This window comes from Hyaena hyaena, unplaced genomic scaffold (genome assembly GCF_003009895.1).
Source record: "Hyaena hyaena isolate Hyena2069 unplaced genomic scaffold, ASM300989v1 scaffold_93, whole genome shotgun sequence".
Lineage (NCBI taxonomy): Eukaryota > Metazoa > Chordata > Mammalia > Carnivora > Hyaenidae > Hyaena > Hyaena hyaena.
Window position 1 is genome coordinate 1376693 of NW_024080724.1, and position 17834 is coordinate 1394526.

Sequence of the window (17834 nt, forward strand, 5' to 3'; positions counted from 1 at the left end):
GGTGGGCGGGGGGCTGGAGGTTGGACCATGGAAACTGCCGCTTTCCTCTCCAGCTCAGCCAGGCTTTCTGTGCTGCGTGGCACATCCCCTCCTCCCAACCTGCAGGGTGTTCGTCGTGCCTCCCCCTGGGCTAGTGGCTCTTTCCCACTCTTGTAGGCTCTGACCCTTCTGCCACCCTCTTCTCACTCAGCTAGTGGTGGTGACCTCTACTTCCCAAAGTTTTAAGTTGCTTAAGTACAGTAACATAAACTTATTAATCTTTAATTTAAAAAAATTTTTGTTTCACCGGATGTTGGCTTTTGCCATATGTTTACACACACACACACACACACACACACACACACTCACACATTCACACTGTTGAACCATTTAAGAGTTTACTTTTGCAGACATTGTGGTTTTAATAATTGAGCATGTTCTCTCCTGTAAACAATGGCATTCTCTGTGTAACTGAAAACAGTGTCACACTCAGCAAATTTAACATTCATGATATGCTGTTGTCTAGTGTGTAAACTTTCCCCAGTTGTTCTAATGTCCTTCCCAGCTTTTTAGTTGTTGGAACAAAGGGCCAGGCAAGGGTGATGCCTATCACCCTCTGCCGTTTGATCTTTGATGACGTTGACATTTTTGAGGAGTCAGCCACCTGTTTTGCAGAATATCCTTCTATTTAGATTTATTAGCATCTTGTTTCCTTATGATGAGACCCTGGTCATTTTTGGTAGGAATGCTTCCTAGGTGATGTGTCCCAGTGTGTCACATCATGAAGACAGGATATCAGCTCTCTGGAGAGTGATACTCCGTTAGATTGCATGGTTAAGGCGGTGTCTGCTAGAATTCCCCACTGTCCATGTACCTGTCCCCTTTATAATTAGTAGCAAACCTGTGGGGTGGACTCTCCCATACTGTGTGGACACCCCATTCCTTAAGTCTTGCTCAGGTTTTACTACAACGGGGAGGATTCTTGCCCGCATCTGTTGTTACTAGGGTGGATATAAATGGTGATTTTCTATTTCTGTTATTCTTCCTGTAATTATTATTTGGCTTCCTTTGGGAAGAAGACCTTTTTTAATATCATTTGGCTTCATGAATTCTTACTCTCAAATCAGTGCTATAGGCCATAGCTGTGATTCCTTTTGAAGCTCAAATGGTCTCAAATTTGGCCTCTTCAAGCTAGCTCCTGACTTTTTATGTTTTAATTTGGAATGAAGTTCAAACCTTCCATAAAATTGCAAAGATAAGTATAGTTAAGGACATCCATGTATCCTTTACCCAAATTGATATATTGTTGGGGCGCCTGGGTGGCTCAGTCGGTTAAGCGTCCAACTTCGGCTCAGGTCATGATCTCACGGTTCATGGGTTTGAGCCCGTGTTGGGCTCTGTGTCCAGCTCGGAGCCTGGAGCCTGCTTCAGGCTCTAGGTCTCCCTCTCTCTCTGCCCCTCCCCCGCTCATGCTCTCTTTCTCTCAAAAATAAACATTATCAGATTGATCTATTGTTAATGCACGATTTGTACTTGTGCACATGACACATGTTCTTTTTGGAACCATTTGAGAGTGGGTTGTGTATCATCGCCCTTTGCCCTAGGACTGCAGCGTGTGTTTACTAAGAAGAGCAGTGTTCTCTTATAAGACCAAAGTACAGTAGTGATATTTTGATCTAATTTGTCATCCATATTCTAAATTTGTTTACCTAGTAATGTCTGTGTAGTTTTTCATTATAGTACAGGATCTAGTCTAGGATCAGGGATTGGCTTGAGGTACCAAGTCTTTCTATATTTCTTTATTCTGGAATATTTCCACAGCCTCTATCTCTTTTGACATTGACATTTTTGAAGAAGTCTATTCACTTCCCCATCTTGCCTTTTTAGAAATGTTTTTCATTTGGGGCTTTTCTGATGTTTCCCGATGGTTGGCTTCAGGTTATGCATTTCAGACTGGAGATAGTACATAAAGGACATATTTGTTAGATAGCAGCACATCTGGGGACAGATGTCCGTCTGCCCTTGATAAACAAACAAACAAAAAAAAAGTGAACCAATGCCCTGCTTCTCAACACCTCCCCAGACAGGTAGCCTCCATCCATGGATGGTTCTTGTCTGAAGCACAGTACACTCTTCGCACAAATGGGTTTCTAACTTCACGGCTGTCTTCACAGTTAACAGGTCAGACGTCTACATGCTACAGCATCCCTTCTGTCCTTTATTCATTATTGTATGGATTCATCTGTTCCTGTCCTTATTTTGGTGTCAAATTGTCTCAGGTTTGGGCCAGTAGGAGTCTCTTCAAGCTAGCTCCTGTGTTCTTTTGTCGTGTCTAATCATTTGTCAGAGATTCTAGCACGTGTGTATATCTATATTTTTATGTCTGCCCATATATATTATAAATTAACACCCTCAGTTCACTGCTAGAGCCAGTTCTAATCCAGAATTTTAGGGTTCATCCTAGGTTTCTTATTTGTAACTCCCTTCTCTGACCGTGAGAACCTGATTCCCATTATCCTTACTGTAGTTATTTGATACCCATTTGTGTCACTGTCCCCGCTGTAGGGAGATCCTTCTTCCCTTTCGTGGGCTCCGTCTGCCCTACCACAGATACCTGCCTTCCTTGCTTCACTGAATGACTTTAGGACCAGATTGTTCAGGAAGTGAAAGAAGGCAAGAAAATGATAAGCATATCATCAAAAATGATACCATTTTCCCAGGAAATGTCTAGTAAATACTAAAGATTCACCTTTGTTTCTTGTCATTATTTTTGATGACTAGCTGAAGGATGGAAAGAAAAAGCCATGAAGTCAGTAAAAACCTATGTTCATCTATGACCAATTATGGACAGTAAACTAGATTTTGTTAAGTATTTTTTTTAGCATTAAGCAATTTCTTCCTGAGTTCATGTAATGTTCAAAGTAGGCAGAGGTTAGCTTAGCAGTGACTGAGATGGGGTCAGGTTTTGAGTGTGTTTCTCAGTGGGGCAGTAGAGGGAGAGTGGCTGGGACACCTTTTATCAGAGCAAAGTTGGAAAGTAGGTATTAGAACTCAAACAGGAGATCTTTTCCTGTCATCTGAAGCCGTGAGGCATCTGTGCTGGTCAGCACATGATTTCATTTTGTATTTAGAAAATGCCCGAGGGTAAAATAGAATAATAAAAGGCCAGGGCAGATATGTTTAGAAAAATGTGCGTTCTTCAGAGTGAGAGACCATAGGAAAAGAGGTTGTTCAGATGAACACATTTTCCCTGTAGTTTGGAAAATGTCTAGAGGTGTGCACACAGAAGCTTGACAGTAATGGTGGGAGATACAGTGCTTCTCCTCCTGGAGGTGTGAGAGGCAGCACCACGTAGTGGTTAATAACACGAAGACACCTTTGCCATTGACCAGTGGTTGACCTGAGGCACAACATCTGTAACTTCTTTGGTCCTCGGTTTTCTCAGCTGTTGAAACGGGGAGGATAGTTGTACTTCTCTAAAAGGGTTGTGAGGATTCAATGTGTTTATAGACTAAGTGCTTAGAGCAGTGCCTGATACATAGTCCTGTGTTTCTTTTCCTTCTGATACAGTGAAGGCTGAATTACAAAGATGCAAGTACTTAGATGCTGTGTATCATAAATCTAAAAGGGATGAAAGAAAACGCGATTACTTGGTGTCAGTGATTTTTATGGTTGAGATTATGTAACTTACTCTTCCTTAGGTAGTGCCCCTGTCAGCAGCAGCGCTGGGCTTGATGGGTCACTGGTCAGAACAGAATAATATAAACCGGCTGCTTAGTATTCATTAATTTGGAAACTGAGAAGTTACTAGCTTAATTCCCAGTTAACACTAAGCATTTGGGTTCTTCAGGTAATGCAGTGTGAGCTTTTAAAATGTAATAGGCTTAGTTGCTTTTCAAAGCATCCAGTTTTTTAAAAATGACATTTTCACATGATGCAGTGGAAAACATTCTCAACATTGGAATAAAGGACTTGGGTTCATACGCTGTCTTTGTGCTCTTTCCCTACCTGCAAAATAAAGGGAGGTAAAATAAAAACTACGGTTCTTTCCAGCTCTTACTGTCTCTGATTCTTATATTTAGGTGATACAAGAGTGCAAGAATTGGCAGTCCCTCTTCTAAAGTATGGCTCTCATTTTATAGGATAAAGAACTGAATGGACTCTAGGTCGGGTGCACAGTTTTGCTGAGAGTTCTTGGCTTTCTAGTTATCAGACATAACCTGACCTGCCTCTCACAGAAATAGCTCCTGACATACGGAACTTAGAAGTTCTCTTTGCCCTGAGTTGTCCCAGCTGACACCCCTTTCCTGCTGTGGTGGCATTTTCCTTAGCTGCTTGAACAAACCCCATTCTTTTATGATCTTGTTTCTATTCACCTTCTAAATTTGTGTTTTGCTGTCCCTCTAACCCACTTACCCCATTTCTCTGTCTCCCATTTCACATGCTCTGATGATGAGTGATTTCACAGGCCAAGCTTGCCATGGTTCTGGAATCAGTTTTGTTATAAAATTAAACCATATTTGGTTTACACACACCCCCTGATGGATTTTGGGCTTCAGCTGAATAGTATCACTGAAAAACTGGCTTTTATTTTCTTAGAATTACGGCGGGCGGTGAGAAGCAGCGTGTGGAAAAGGGAAACAGTTGCTCATCAGCATGAGTACGGACCAGAAGAAAGCCTGGAGGAGGATGTATACCGGAAGACTTGCACCGTGTGTGGCCATGAGCTGACCTATGAGAAAATGTGACTAGTTAAGTGTACCATTGCCACGGATGAATGGAACGCTCACGTAACCATGCTTCAGGGAGCAATCTGTATGCTGTGGCTTAAAAGCAAGTTTCAGTTACGGTCCAGCAGGTCTGGTTGTGGGCAAAATACTGGGTCTGATTGCTTTTTTCTACAGCAGGGATGGGAGCCAAGGGGTGGAGTAGATTCAGAAGTTAGGTTAGAGCCAAAATTGAGAAATAACAAGCCAAGCCAAACCCTAGATTGGAATAGGAGGAAGACCTTTGAGTAATGGCAGAAGCTGGCTGAACAGGATCCTTCTCCTGGGAGACAACAGGGGCAGCGGTAGATCCTGAATCCGTGGTGGGCTGGGTCTTCTAGACCCTTTGTCTTCACATGAGGGAGCCCGGGAGCTGTTGTTGGACGAGTCCTGATTCCCAGCAGGAAGTGAGTTGTGGGAGTCTGATCATGTTTCCTGTATCCTTGGTTATTTACCACCATAGGCCTTAATGCCCGTGTCTAGGTAGCCCTTTTCAAATCTAGGCTCAAATGGAAAAACAGCCATATTGTCTTACTGATCAAAGAAGGTACTGTTAGTAAGTTTATTGTAACTTGCTAACACTACTGAGCATTTCCCATGGGCCGGGCAGGGATGCCTAGTGGCTTACAGGTTTTCTCCTGTAATCCGGAGGGAAGACAGCTTCTGTGTGTGTTTAGCACTTCTGAAGGAGGCGATTGCCTATAACCCACCATCAACCCGGACATCTGGATCAAGTTTATTTAGTTCTGCCCCGGTCTTATCAAAAGGCTTACCAGGGTAGTTATAGCTAAGAAGATTTGATCCAAATGTGCATTACAGGGTTTGTGCTCCCCCCCCCCCCCCTTTACAAAACCATTCAATTAAGACAGACCTCATATTTTCAAAGCGTTTCTGTGACCTGGCTTTTTTAGTCCTGTTGCTACAAACAGAAGAAATAGCATGTTTATGTTTTCATTTTCCTTTCTAGATCAGATCATGCAGATTATGCTTGAAGAAAGGCAAGTCTGAACAGGTCCAACCCAAATAGGCTTAAGACTGTAATTACTAATTGTTCTCTATACAGGTATTCAATGTAGAAATGTTTAATATATGTAAATATAAACAATGTATTGGTCAAGTGTTTGTTTTTTGTTTTTTTTTTTTTTTAACGTGCCATGCTAATTATTCATTCAGTAAAAACTGATGGACAGTGGGCAGCAAGACCTTCCTGGGACCATGAGAAAGCTTCCAGCTTGATGACCAGAGTGCTGAGGGGTCCAGGCAGCTGACAGCAGCATTACTGCATGGGAGGCATAGAGCCCTTGTTCCAATTCCATTTTTTAGCGGTGGGCCTTGGTAAGCGATCCTCTCTCAGGACTGCCGTAAGGATTACATATGGCAACTCTGTAGCACACGGCATCTAACAGCCACTTGTTGATGAGCACGTTTTCATCAAGACCAGTATATTGTTCCCGATTTGTCTAGTTTCTAGCTTCTGTCCACTCTGTCATCACTTTTAAGATAATCCCGATATCCAAGTAATGTGGGCAGCCCAATCTGCTCTACTCAGGTTGGTAAGTCCTTCCTCATCTTTCATTTCCAGGTATAACTACAGACTAGTCAATTTTACAGCGAACTACTAAGTACTTTCTAGGAAGAGCAGGAAAACATACTTGGTATGAACTGCTGCCTGAATAATTCCTGGAAGCTCCGGAGATTTAGAATCAAGGAAAACAAAGTATGTGTTCACTTTGACAAAAGAAATATTAAATGGCATTGATAGAATATTTAATAGTACACTGATTTGTTTGCACGGTGGTGACATGCCATTCTTTTGTAGAGCTTCATGCAACTTATGTTTTTGTTCTTACACCTTTATTTTTTGAAATTCAACTTGTTTTCCCTAAACTGAGCTGCCAAACATCCATCATTCTTGACATGAAGAGAGGATCCAAGAAATTCCTCTAGAATTTGGGTCAAGCAAGTAGAATTAGCCAAACTCTGTAATACATTGTGAAAGAGTTACAAAAGCAGTTTAGGGTCAGAGTTCCCAAAGCCTTAAATGGTTATCGTTTTGGCTTCTAGAGAAGAGCCATGTTTAACTGAATACTGTTTGTGGGAAGGAGGAACCGTATAACCAAATGGATACTTAGCCAGGGATCTGGGTTTTAGTCCTCTTTCTGCTAGTATCTTGCCATGCACCCTTAATACTGTAGCCACCAAATGTAGGGTACCCCAAAGAGACCATATAGCAATATGAAATAATATAAATTTATGATGTAATAAGTGAAAGGTACTTATGTTGTACAAGCAAATTACTTATCAGTTATGGGGATGTTGATAAATTTTTCCTCAGGTTTAATGAAGTCTTATTAAAAGGCCAGAATTTGGAATTGCAGATAAACCCTTATATTTGCATATTTTATATGTGTACTCATCTTCGTTAAGCTTTATTTTTTTCTTAGTTTACTGTCAAGTTGTTGGTTTCCATATAACACCCAGTGCTCATCCCAACAAGTGCCCTCCTCCAAGTTAAGCTTTAATACTATGTAAGAAACTGGCTCAAAAATGAGTAATTCCTTGGACTAAGTTCTATAGAAACAAAGTCCAAACCTACAGTACAGTTTTAGCCACTCCAAACTAGCTACTTCTATTTCCACTTTAGCATGTACTTCACAGTTGGACCTTGGACAAATCGGTCTCAGAGAAGAGAGGAAATGACCAGCTGGCTCTAAGGTAATGGTTCCCAAATTTGTCTGCACACTGGCAACCACCTGTCTCTGCCCCCAGCACCCCCAGCAGATTGTGGTTTAATTTAGAAAATAACTTCTAAAGACTCTCAGGTGACTTATATTCAAACAAATTTGGTAAATAACAATATTTAATATTATTAGTGTGTAATATTTTAAAGCACTACTTAAGATTTGAAAAGAGAATTCCAAATGAGGGAAGCACACCTTTAGGAAGGAACCACCAATTTTAAAGTAGACTGAGATGATAAATCATGAAATACCAAAGTTAAAAAAAAAACATTTTTAGTTTTATTTCAGCCATGTTAGGTTATCCATGAGCTGTGACAAGCTATGCTACTTGATAGTAAACCCACCAGCTCTATATGCTACTTTGTAAGCCGGACCCCTAGTGTTCACATACCTCAAATTGCTGCTTTTGTGCATTAAGGAGGAAAAAATACCAGAAAACTTGTATCTGTCACAGATATAATACATCCTATGGTCATTGTCACATTGTCAGTAGGGAGTATTCCTGCCTTGTAGGGCCAATTAAAGGTAATCAATGCTCTATTCTTCACTGTCCTCCTCCCTCCCCCCCTTTAATAAGTGAAAGGGTGCTACAAGAAAGCAAGCATTCAAACCATCAAAAATAAGACAAATCATTTGAGATATTTTTAAAAAATATTGACAGGGGAATAAAATGACCCTTAGGCCTGCAGGGCACAGAACTGCTGGAACACAGCCAGGATGTGAGGGTCTAATTCAGCGGTGAAGAGCAGGTTCTCCAGGGTCACCATGTACTGCTGGATTATTTGGTGATGCTGTGGACATAAAAAAGGGGGTGTTCAGGTCAGGAAAAAGACCGCATAAGCAATCTTGCAGAATAGTTCCCTCAGTGGCCTGCCCACGTTGTGGAATGATGGGAAGAGGTTGGGGATAAAAGTGGTTATGCTTGATAGGAAGAATGGGCTCCTGAAAAGGTCCAACATTCAGCAAATGTAGAGGGAAATGAAGAGAAAGGAATGTTCAATAACTTAGAAACTGGTCAGCATTGAATTTTTTACGTAAATGTAATTCATGCTTCCAGGTGCTGGCAGGAGCGCACCGTGCTGCAGACTAGGTTCAGCTGGCTCTCTACGAATTAGCACAAAAGACAGGACTTTGTAAAGGAGCCCAGACAGGGACTGACCCGGGAGGATTAACTACCACCCTGGAAAGCAACCCAGAACGATGGTTTGCTCAAACAAATATTTTGCAATAAAATTTCTTTTGCTTTTATTGGTTAGAACACTTAAAATATCTTTTTGTGAAAGAAAAATATTTAACAGGTCATTGGCTAATTCTCTAAGTATTCCACAACATAAGAAACCCAAACCTTAAATAGATCCTCTGTCTCCCTGAAAATCAGGGACTTGAGGCTATGTGGGAAGAAAAAGTGTCACAAAATCATGTCTTCTGTATGCGTGCCTGGATGACTTGTATATACGGAGATCCCTATAGGACTACAGAATGGCAATTAGGAGTCTGAATTACATATAGAACCAACTGAACCCTGAATATTCTGCAGAGCCATAGGAACGAATGGACATCAGAAGGGCATTACAGGTACTATAAGACTTGCCGACAGATCTGACCATTTTTTTAAGTGGAAAGTCCTTGTGGCTGAGAAGAGTGATGTTTATTATCTAATGATCAGGGTTTCCCACAAACCTGTAAGAAGATCTGCTGGAGCCGCTCTATACAGTTCTTATACCATGGTGTTAATACGCTGGTCCCATCGGTTTCACATCGTACTAAGTGCTCGGTCAAGATCATGATAAAACGCTAGAAAGGGGGTAGGTATAAAGTTAAAGCAGTGTTAGAGGGAGAATTCTTATACTTGAGAAACAATCACACTTTTTGACCAAGAGACCTCAAAAGGCATTGCTTGTTCCACTTGGTTTTTGTGGTGTGTACTGCTAACTTTTGTTAAGTCAATAAAAATTGTCTAGAAATCGGTAGACAAGTGATAACATTAGTATATCCTTTTTTCTTTAAATGTTTTATTTATTTATTTATTTATTTTTTTAAAATATATTTTGTTTTTTTTTTTTTTAAATGTTTTATTTATTTCTAGGAGAGAGAGAGAGAGACAGCGTGAGCAGGGGAGGGTCAGAGAGAGAGGGAGTCACAGACTGAAACAGGCTCCAGGCTCTGAGCTGGCAGTCAGCACAGAGCCCGACGCGGGGCTCGAACCCACGAACCACGAGATCATGACCCGAGCGAAAGTCAGACGCTTAACCAACTATGCCACCCAGGCGCCCCATGTTTTATTTATTTTTGAGAGAGAAGACAGCGTGAGCAGGGAAGGGTCAGAGAGGGAGACACAGAATCTGAAGACCAGCTCCGAGCTAGCTGTCAGCACAGAGCCCCACATGGGGCTCGAACCCACGAACCGTGAGCTCATGACCTGAGCTGAAGTAGGACGCTTAACCGACTGAGCCACCCAGGTGCCCCAGTATATCCTTTTTTTCAATATATGAACACCTTTAATAGATCACTAGGTAATTAAATTGCATGTAATTTTTCTCCACATCTATTTCTAAGGACATAACTAAATAATGTTCACCAGGAAGGAAAATATCTAAATGATGAACTGGAAATGTGAGGTACTTCACAAAAGTATCCTCAAATTTTTTTTTTAAAGCATGGAGAAATGGTCACGTAAGAATGTTATGTAAAAGATACAGACTGTGGAGGCCCACATGGTTACCTTCAAGTAGTGAACTTTTATTTCCTTTGCAAATTTTTTAACTTAAACTTTTATACATGAGCATGTATTATAAAGATAACCTTTTTCAAACCTAAAAAATATATTGCATCTCTACCTATCAGTGTCCCAAACCAACATACCTGAAATATAACAAGGAAGAGATTCTTCTGTTCACTCTGAGCAGATTCTACTTTTTCCTGCAGCCTTTCTATTTGCTCCTCAAGAGCCCCATCTTTCCGGTCACTGCTTCTGTCGTCATCATCACTGCGCTACAGGATGCATACGAACAAAAGGAAAATGCCACTTACTAAATTCCAGTATGTTAGATCCCATCAAGTAAGAGGAAGGATGTTATTGTGTCAGGTCCAATGCTACTTGAAGACCTGTATTCTGGAACGAAAGTACTCCCCAGACACACCCAGACGTCCTGCGGGTACTTCCCTAGGCCAGGGAAACTTGGTGGTACCTGTCTTGGTAACAGTGGTAAGAGTGTTTGCTATAAAGCCGAAGTGGGTTATACCTTTTACAGAACAGCCTATTCAGGGAGGAAGTGTGCATCACATTTTTCCTCCATTCAAAATGAAAACTGCCTTGAGCTCCATGGAAAATGTACAGTAGATTCTTGTTATTTACCATAGTTATGTGGGTACATTTGCTGTGAATTCTCAATTAGTACTGAACCCCTGCTTACGGAAACACAGGGTTAGGTTCTTGGGGAGCCTTTGGCTTATTTTTGTCAACTCAACACGTAACCTTATGTGTGTTTCTGTTTAAAGATAGCTTATTTAATATATATGTTTTACAAGTAATCATATAAAATATTTTTTTATATTCAAACACTGCCTGAGAAAGACATAACATCTTCTTGACTATGATAGGACTAAATTTCTTTGGCTTTCAGCCTAACAAGAATGCGGTCTTCTATGGTTTTTAAATCTAGTATTGTCTTACGAATCCACAAATTGAGCTGTTTTTCCACAGCACTTAACAGAGGTTACTTCAGTCCTTGACGGAGCAGCCTCCTGTGCGGATTGGCGAATTTCCTTTTTCTGGATTATGATATTGTTGATTTAAGAACACTGAATTCATAGCCAAGAGCACTGTCGTTCATGCCCAAAGCAGCTCCCCTAACCTACGTACTTTTATCATCAGACACATCACAGCCTTATACTTAGGGACACTAGACAGCATTTCAGCCTCCTGCTTTAGGGCCACTTTAAACCATAAAGTCACCAACAAAAGCCCAAACATGGCACTAAATACATTACAAAAAGGACACTTTTTGCAGTATAAGAAAGTAACAAGGCAGCAGACTTTATCTGGGAACAAGCCCTCTGGGCAACTCAAGTTTTTCACTGCTCTGCCTGTGTCCAAATGATGGGGAAAGCACCATGAGCATGGATTTTGAGGTTACAAATAAATCTTCCCGAGTTTATAAAAAAAAAAAAACCCCAAAAAACCCTGCAAAAAATGAGGATAGATAATTCTTATAACTCTATCTGCTACTGCTCATTCACCAAGGTAGATGACCAGTGAAAGACCCACCAGTGCTCTCTAGTCATTAGGACAAGGCGCTCTGACCAGCAGTGACAACGGAGAGGCAGCTTGTCATGTAATGGGCCATGCAGAAAAGCCGGGCAGGCCTGGGCGCAGCTCAAGAACGTGCTCACCCTGTCAGTAATTCAGAAATGGCTGACTACATGTAACAATTCAAAGCAGACTGTTCAAGATTCTGATGGGCTCAAAATACCTGTTAAGCTTTAACAACTTCCTTCCAGCTCACCCAGAATAGAGCATTCATGGTTAGGCGACTTTCTCAGTGTCACATAGCTAGTAAGTGGTTAAGCCAGAACGTGACTCCAGGCATATTACCTACCAACATCCTCGTGGTCCTTTTTCATAAGAAGGTAGATAGACATCACCAGACCTAGAAAGTGCATTTCCTTCTAGATACTCCCCATCAGTAAGGCCTCATCTATGATGGCCTCTTCCGCCCTTAAAGCAAAATTACCAGAACCCCCCCTTTTTATAAAATTCTGTTCTCTGTAACACAGCATCTATTATGGGGTCTGCCATATGTTCTAGGCAACTGGGCACAAGTTGGTTTTTTTCCTAATACCACACTAAGGCTAGGTTCTAGGGTACTGTTTATTGCCTGGTACACCTTTCTGCGATGAGGGACATTTAAATAAATCTCTGCTGCCCGTCACAGTGGCCACCAGCCACACTGAGCACTTGAAATAGGGTTGGTGTGACTAAAGAACGGAGTTTCAAACTGTATTTAATTTTAATTAACAGTTACACGCGGCTAACAGTTACTTGATTGGACACATCTAGGGATCAGTATGGCATGAGCAAAAGTCCTTGGAGTTTGACAGGCTTTGTCACTTATTAACCATGTCACCTTGAGCAAGTTATTTTAAATTCTCTGAGCCTCAATTTAGACATGTATAAAATGGGGACACCAATTACCTTGCAGTAGTTTTAAGTTTGTGAGTGTGTTTATATACCAGACAGACATGTATATATGCAGGTCTACATGGATACTAGCACTTGAACCTGCTACAGGTTCACAGAAGTCATTAAATTTATTCCCACCCACACTGGTAAATAGGCCACAACACTGGAAAACACTGTCCTCGAGAATACTAGTACTATTATGCAAAATCACAGAATGCAGCCAGTTCACTGCTTCCCCCCAAAATGGCTAAAATGCTGTGCTTATCAACATGAGAAGTAGTCTGTAAACCTGGGAAGGAAAGCCCCATCCCTCCCCCCAGGACTGGGGAAGTAGTACAAAGAGGGGCTTCTCCCTCTCCCCTCCTGCACCAGAAAGTCTTAGGGAAACAAGTGCCCTCTTTTCTTCTTCTCCGCCTTTCCCTTTCGGGAAGGGCAGCCACAGAGCAGGCCCAGAGATGGCTAACTACAGAAAAGCAAGGTTGGTGCGTCCTTCCAGGATCACCACATGGCACCACAGCAGAGAGCAGCACCCCCCAGGCCCTTCCTCTCCCTCCCACGTCAGTTCTGCAGAATTTGGCCTCAGGAAAAAATAAGTTTCCATCAAGGGAATGAACTTTGAAGATTTTAAGAGTTTCTGGTACACTTTCTTGGACCAATTACGAATCTACATAAAACTTACCCGTTTGTGTTGCCTTGCGAGTTTTTCTTTCGCTTCTTCCAGTTCTTTCTGGATTTTCAGAACATGTTTGTTCATCTTACGAATTGTAGAGTGCAAGATTTCCCAAACAAACAATCTTAAAAGTAACAAAGACTTTAGTTACTGTATGTTAAAGCATGCTCCTAGAAAGTAAGACCTTTGAGCCTTTATAACCTACTTATTTTGAAGGAGACTCCACTCTTTAGGCAGAATTAGTCATATTTCTCCAGTAACACATAAATTTTTTTTTAAAGAGAGAGTGATCTTGAGAGTGGGGGGGAGCAGAGGAAGGGAGAGGGAGAATCCCAAGCAGGCCCCATGCCCAGCGCACATCCTGGCAGAACCTGACGCAGGACTCAATCTCAAAACCATGAGACTGTGAACTGAACAAAAATCAAGAATTTGGACGCTCAACCAACCCAGCCACCCAGGTGCCCCAATTTTTTTTGTATTATAAATTGTGTGACCACCTATCTCTACGCCATTAGACTTCATGAGCTTCCTGAAGGCAGTAGTGGGTCCTTGCCACTTTTATTCCCATCCCCTATTAGACTCGCTAGAAGATACGTGTACATACTCACTGAAATGAAACGGCAAACCAGGAAAAACCATGTACGTTAGGAACAAGAATCTATTTTCTCTCTTGTAAATTTAAACATTATGTATTGGAATTTTCTCAAAACAGAAGCCTAATCTGAGGCTCATTTCACATGCTTTATACTTCTTAATTAGCATACATTCAGCCAATTCTCTGGAACATTTAAGAAACTTACTAGTTCATACTAGCTAGCAACTGCTGGGGTTTTTAAAGAATGAAATAAATAGGTTAGCTACATTCCCAGCAAATTGCTCAAGTAGGTTTACCTTGTAAGCGCTTTGAAATGTTTGCGCATAAAGGGTTTTATTCTCTGAAGTAGCTTTTTAACTACATCTTTCTATAATTAATTCTTCCTTAATGCCAAGATACAGACTCTATAAATCTTGCCCTGGATGATGACAGTTTCAGTGGAAAATAATAAAACAGCTTACTCATAAAACTCAAAGTCTTATGTTAGCAGACAAGATACAAGAGCAAAGTACTTCAACTCTGGAAGGGGTGGTCCAGGAAGGCTTTGCAGAGTCAGAAATACTTGAGCCTGGGATTCTGAAACAGATGGTGCTTTTGAGCCTTTTATCAGCTCAAGAATGCCTGTGCCTGAATCCTGACTCTGCACTTAGCTGGGTGACTGGACAAGATACTTAAGCACTCTGCAACATTTTCCTGTTTTGTACATATAGATGATAATGTAACCCCCTCCAGACTGTGGGGTGAGGATTCAATGAGTTGCAAATGTAAATTGCTCAGGATAATGATTAACAAATATCTGGGTGATCAATTTTTGAAGAGTTTACAGATCTGAGAATGTCTCTTGTCTAAATTTGCAAACGCCTGGCTGATGTGGTAGCTTTAGATCATACCCTTCCACCCTAAGGATTCAGTATATTTCAGACCTGTGTCCTCTGCAATAACAGACACAATGAAGAGGATAAGGGTTGTGATGGATTTTTAGATCTCTGTAAGTTAATATTCCTTTATTTCCTGTTGTGTCAACTACTACTATTCCATTCCTGATCAGGAAGCCTGTGGACTCAACTTCATGAGTAAGAATGAAGCTTAATGACAAGTCTCTTTCCTATAGAGGAAATGGACCTAGAATAAACCTTCATGCATTAAGTCTAGGATTTTTCTGACCAAGGTGAGATATCGCCCTTCCCTCACAGGCACTCGGGTGCCCACCAGACTTTTCTCAACCCCCCGCTGCTGTGTACTTAATCCCCTGTGACTTCGGTTTCTCCCAGTTCCTGGTGTGCATTCCAGGCCCCCAGGTGGGCTGGAACTCTTCCCTGCATCCCACTGTCCGGCTCAGATCCTGGCACACAGCCTGATCTTCTCTCCCAATAGTCTGGATCCTTTATCAGCATTTCTACTTCACTGGCTAAGTCCTGATTCAATTTACATGTGGGTCCTTAAGAGACACTGCAAACTGCCTGGCTGTGTGGATTCACGTTGTCCAGGAATCTCTGCCATGTCCAAGTTCACCAGATTAGACCATCAGCATATTAACAATGTTGCAATCAGACTTTGGAGCTCAAGTATGAGACTGAAGATACACTGATTCTTAGAGAATACAAACTTTGTAGAATAACCAACGTTTACCTAGTAAAGTCTCGAGACAGTTCTGAAGAGAAGATCCAATTAGCCACGGCGGCGCAGTCAACAATCTGTGTGCGGATCATCTTATCTACCAGCACAGCGATCATCTAGAGTGAGGAAAGAATTATCAGGGTAAATCACTTCTGTGGAGGCCACAACAATCCTGCTGCTACAGAAGTAAAGTAAGAGGTCTGGGAAGTTCATTTTCAGTGCTTATGGAACTGATCCATTTGACCATTAGGTCTTAAGATTCATTCTGCACTCTGTTGGGCTCTGGTACTTACTATAAGAAAAGGAGAACACCAATAAAGACTGAGCAAAAAGACAAACTGTGGGTGGTTAACACTTAAAACTTTGTCTAATTAAGTAGTCTGTACCTGTGGATGGTTCCTCCAGACCTCAAACATAACTCTTAGGACATGTAGCTTTCCTTCATCACTCTCAGCTAGGGTTTTGAAGACTTCATGAAACCTTTTCACAGTGGGTGAAAAAAATAGCACAGATAAACTTACTCATGAAGCATTTTAAGTTTTTCAAAGCCTTTCAATGTTACTTAATTTACAGTGCAACACAAATGCAAACTAACCCAATGTTAACCATTAAGGCTACAAAAGTATGATTAGGAATTCATGGTTTGTATGAAATCTGTCACACAATCTTGACAGGTTTACAGTATACCATTCATTGTTAGCCTAGGACTATGGTTTACTGTGTATCTAAGAATAGGTGAGGGGTAAGGAACGGTCTCCAAAAACAGGTGAAGTGCCCTGACTGCACTTTCTGTGGGAGCCCTGCAAATAAGAGAGACTTGGAAATTGAAGTGGGGTGAGGAGCCCCGTTTCTCTGCTCAGCTAGAGGAGTATCTACATGCTTTCCTTCTTTTGGATTGTCTGATGAACTAGAAAGCTCTGTCTTTAGATGCTAACCTTTGGGTGGCTCCCCAAAATGTAGTCGGCCCTCATTTCTACTTACCTTCCTTTAGGAAAATGCTTAGATATGGTGGGAGCTTCTTGACCGTACATATAACTGTCCTATGGACCCAGGTTTTTCACTACTTTCTCTGAGGGTCCATATGAAAAAATGTACCCATAGACTGACAGGAGCCAAATAGGGTTTTGGCCACTAGAAATCACAACATCTCTATTAAATTATATAATATTATTAAGATCTTCATGTTCAACAATTTTAGCTAAAAATTTCTATACCTCTGGTATTCACCAAAGTTCCAAACCCTTAAACAGAGTGTGTGTTCCTGTTGCACTTACTTTGCAAGAGCACTGAAGGAGTGGCTGAACGATTTGGCTGCCAAGTGTAGCAGAGTCTGTACAAAGACCTCTATTTTCAATGGGTTAAAGCTGAATCCTTCATCTGAAAAATATTCCACGGTAAGACAGCTAGAAAAATGTCGAGTATAGCAATTCCTTCGTCCCTCACCTGGAATGCTAAATGGATGGTGTACTCACATCCGAACATTAAGCCAGACATTCATGTCCTGTCTCTGAATACTAACAGACAATAAAAGACCATTACTGATTTTAAATACTCAAAACATAAAACTGAGCATAATCTTAATTCTTAGTTTTGGGGGTTATTTCCCTAATTCTTCTGTGTAATCCATTTCTTTTACAAATAACACATGAACTGCCTTGTTCATATCGCTCTGTATGGTAGCAAGGTAACATATTAATAAAAAAAATTCAGCAAACCCGTAACTGTTAAGTCTTAGGATATGTGACAATGTCTAAATTTAGGACCATCATTTTGACACATGCTACCTAAATACAGTTTCTATCATAATACAGAGTTCTCAGAAAAATGTAAACAAAAATCCCAGTAATGAGTAACCCAAGGGCCATTCATGTTTTCTTTTGATTACTATACACAGGTCCACAGATCTAACAAAAAATTTCCCCCCAAAATATTACCTAGTTGTCCCAGTAGACTTTTCATTTGTTTTACTGACTCATCTATTTGGTGCCAATATCACATTGCTTTAGTTACTGTATGTTTCGGATCTTTTAATAGAAGTCCCTCTCATTTTTTTATCTTGTTCATTTACGGACTCAGATGAACTTATAAATTATTTTGCCTCTTTTCCCACTTTTGCTCAGAAAAACCCCTAGGGGTTTTGGCGGGAGTTACATGGTACATACTCAGTGTATGTTAAACATTATTACGATAGCTTAAATTGGTGAAAAATTCACCAAGTCTTTCCGCTCAGGAACTTCTCTAAAGTTAAAACAGGGAACGTTTATCAATGAATGATAACAGCATA

General features: G+C 41.0%; 2 protein-coding genes across 6 annotated transcripts in view; one reads left to right on the top strand and one right to left on the bottom strand.

The window, feature by feature from the left end:
- XPA (XPA, DNA damage recognition and repair factor) overlaps window positions 1-5854 on the top strand; it is a 71340-nt gene extending 65486 nt beyond the window's left edge. For 3 of the 5 annotated variants that reach the window (XM_039234767.1, XM_039234764.1, XM_039234766.1), the window contains exon 6: window positions 4579-5854. In XM_039234767.1, the coding sequence (XP_039090698.1) occupies window positions 4579-4727 (149 nt within the window). In that variant the 3' untranslated portion in view covers window positions 4728-5854. The remainder of the gene's footprint in view (window positions 1-4578) is intronic. The other 2 variants (XM_039234765.1, XR_005528840.1) reach the window with 2 other exon arrangements.
- Window positions 5855-7745: 1891 nt separating this feature from the next.
- The window catches only part of NCBP1 (nuclear cap binding protein subunit 1), a 37982-nt gene continuing 27893 nt past the window's right edge, over window positions 7746-17834 (bottom strand). Inside the window, exons 17-23 of the mRNA XM_039234755.1 lie at window positions 16825-16927; window positions 15937-16030; window positions 15563-15666; window positions 13348-13462; window positions 10349-10477; window positions 9167-9280; window positions 7746-8277 (exon numbers count right to left, since the gene is read on the bottom strand). Coding sequence (XP_039090686.1) covers window positions 8164-8277; window positions 9167-9280; window positions 10349-10477; window positions 13348-13462; window positions 15563-15666; window positions 15937-16030; window positions 16825-16927 — 773 coding nt within the window. The 3' untranslated portion in view covers window positions 7746-8163. The remainder of the gene's footprint in view (window positions 8278-9166; window positions 9281-10348; window positions 10478-13347; window positions 13463-15562; window positions 15667-15936; window positions 16031-16824; window positions 16928-17834) is intronic.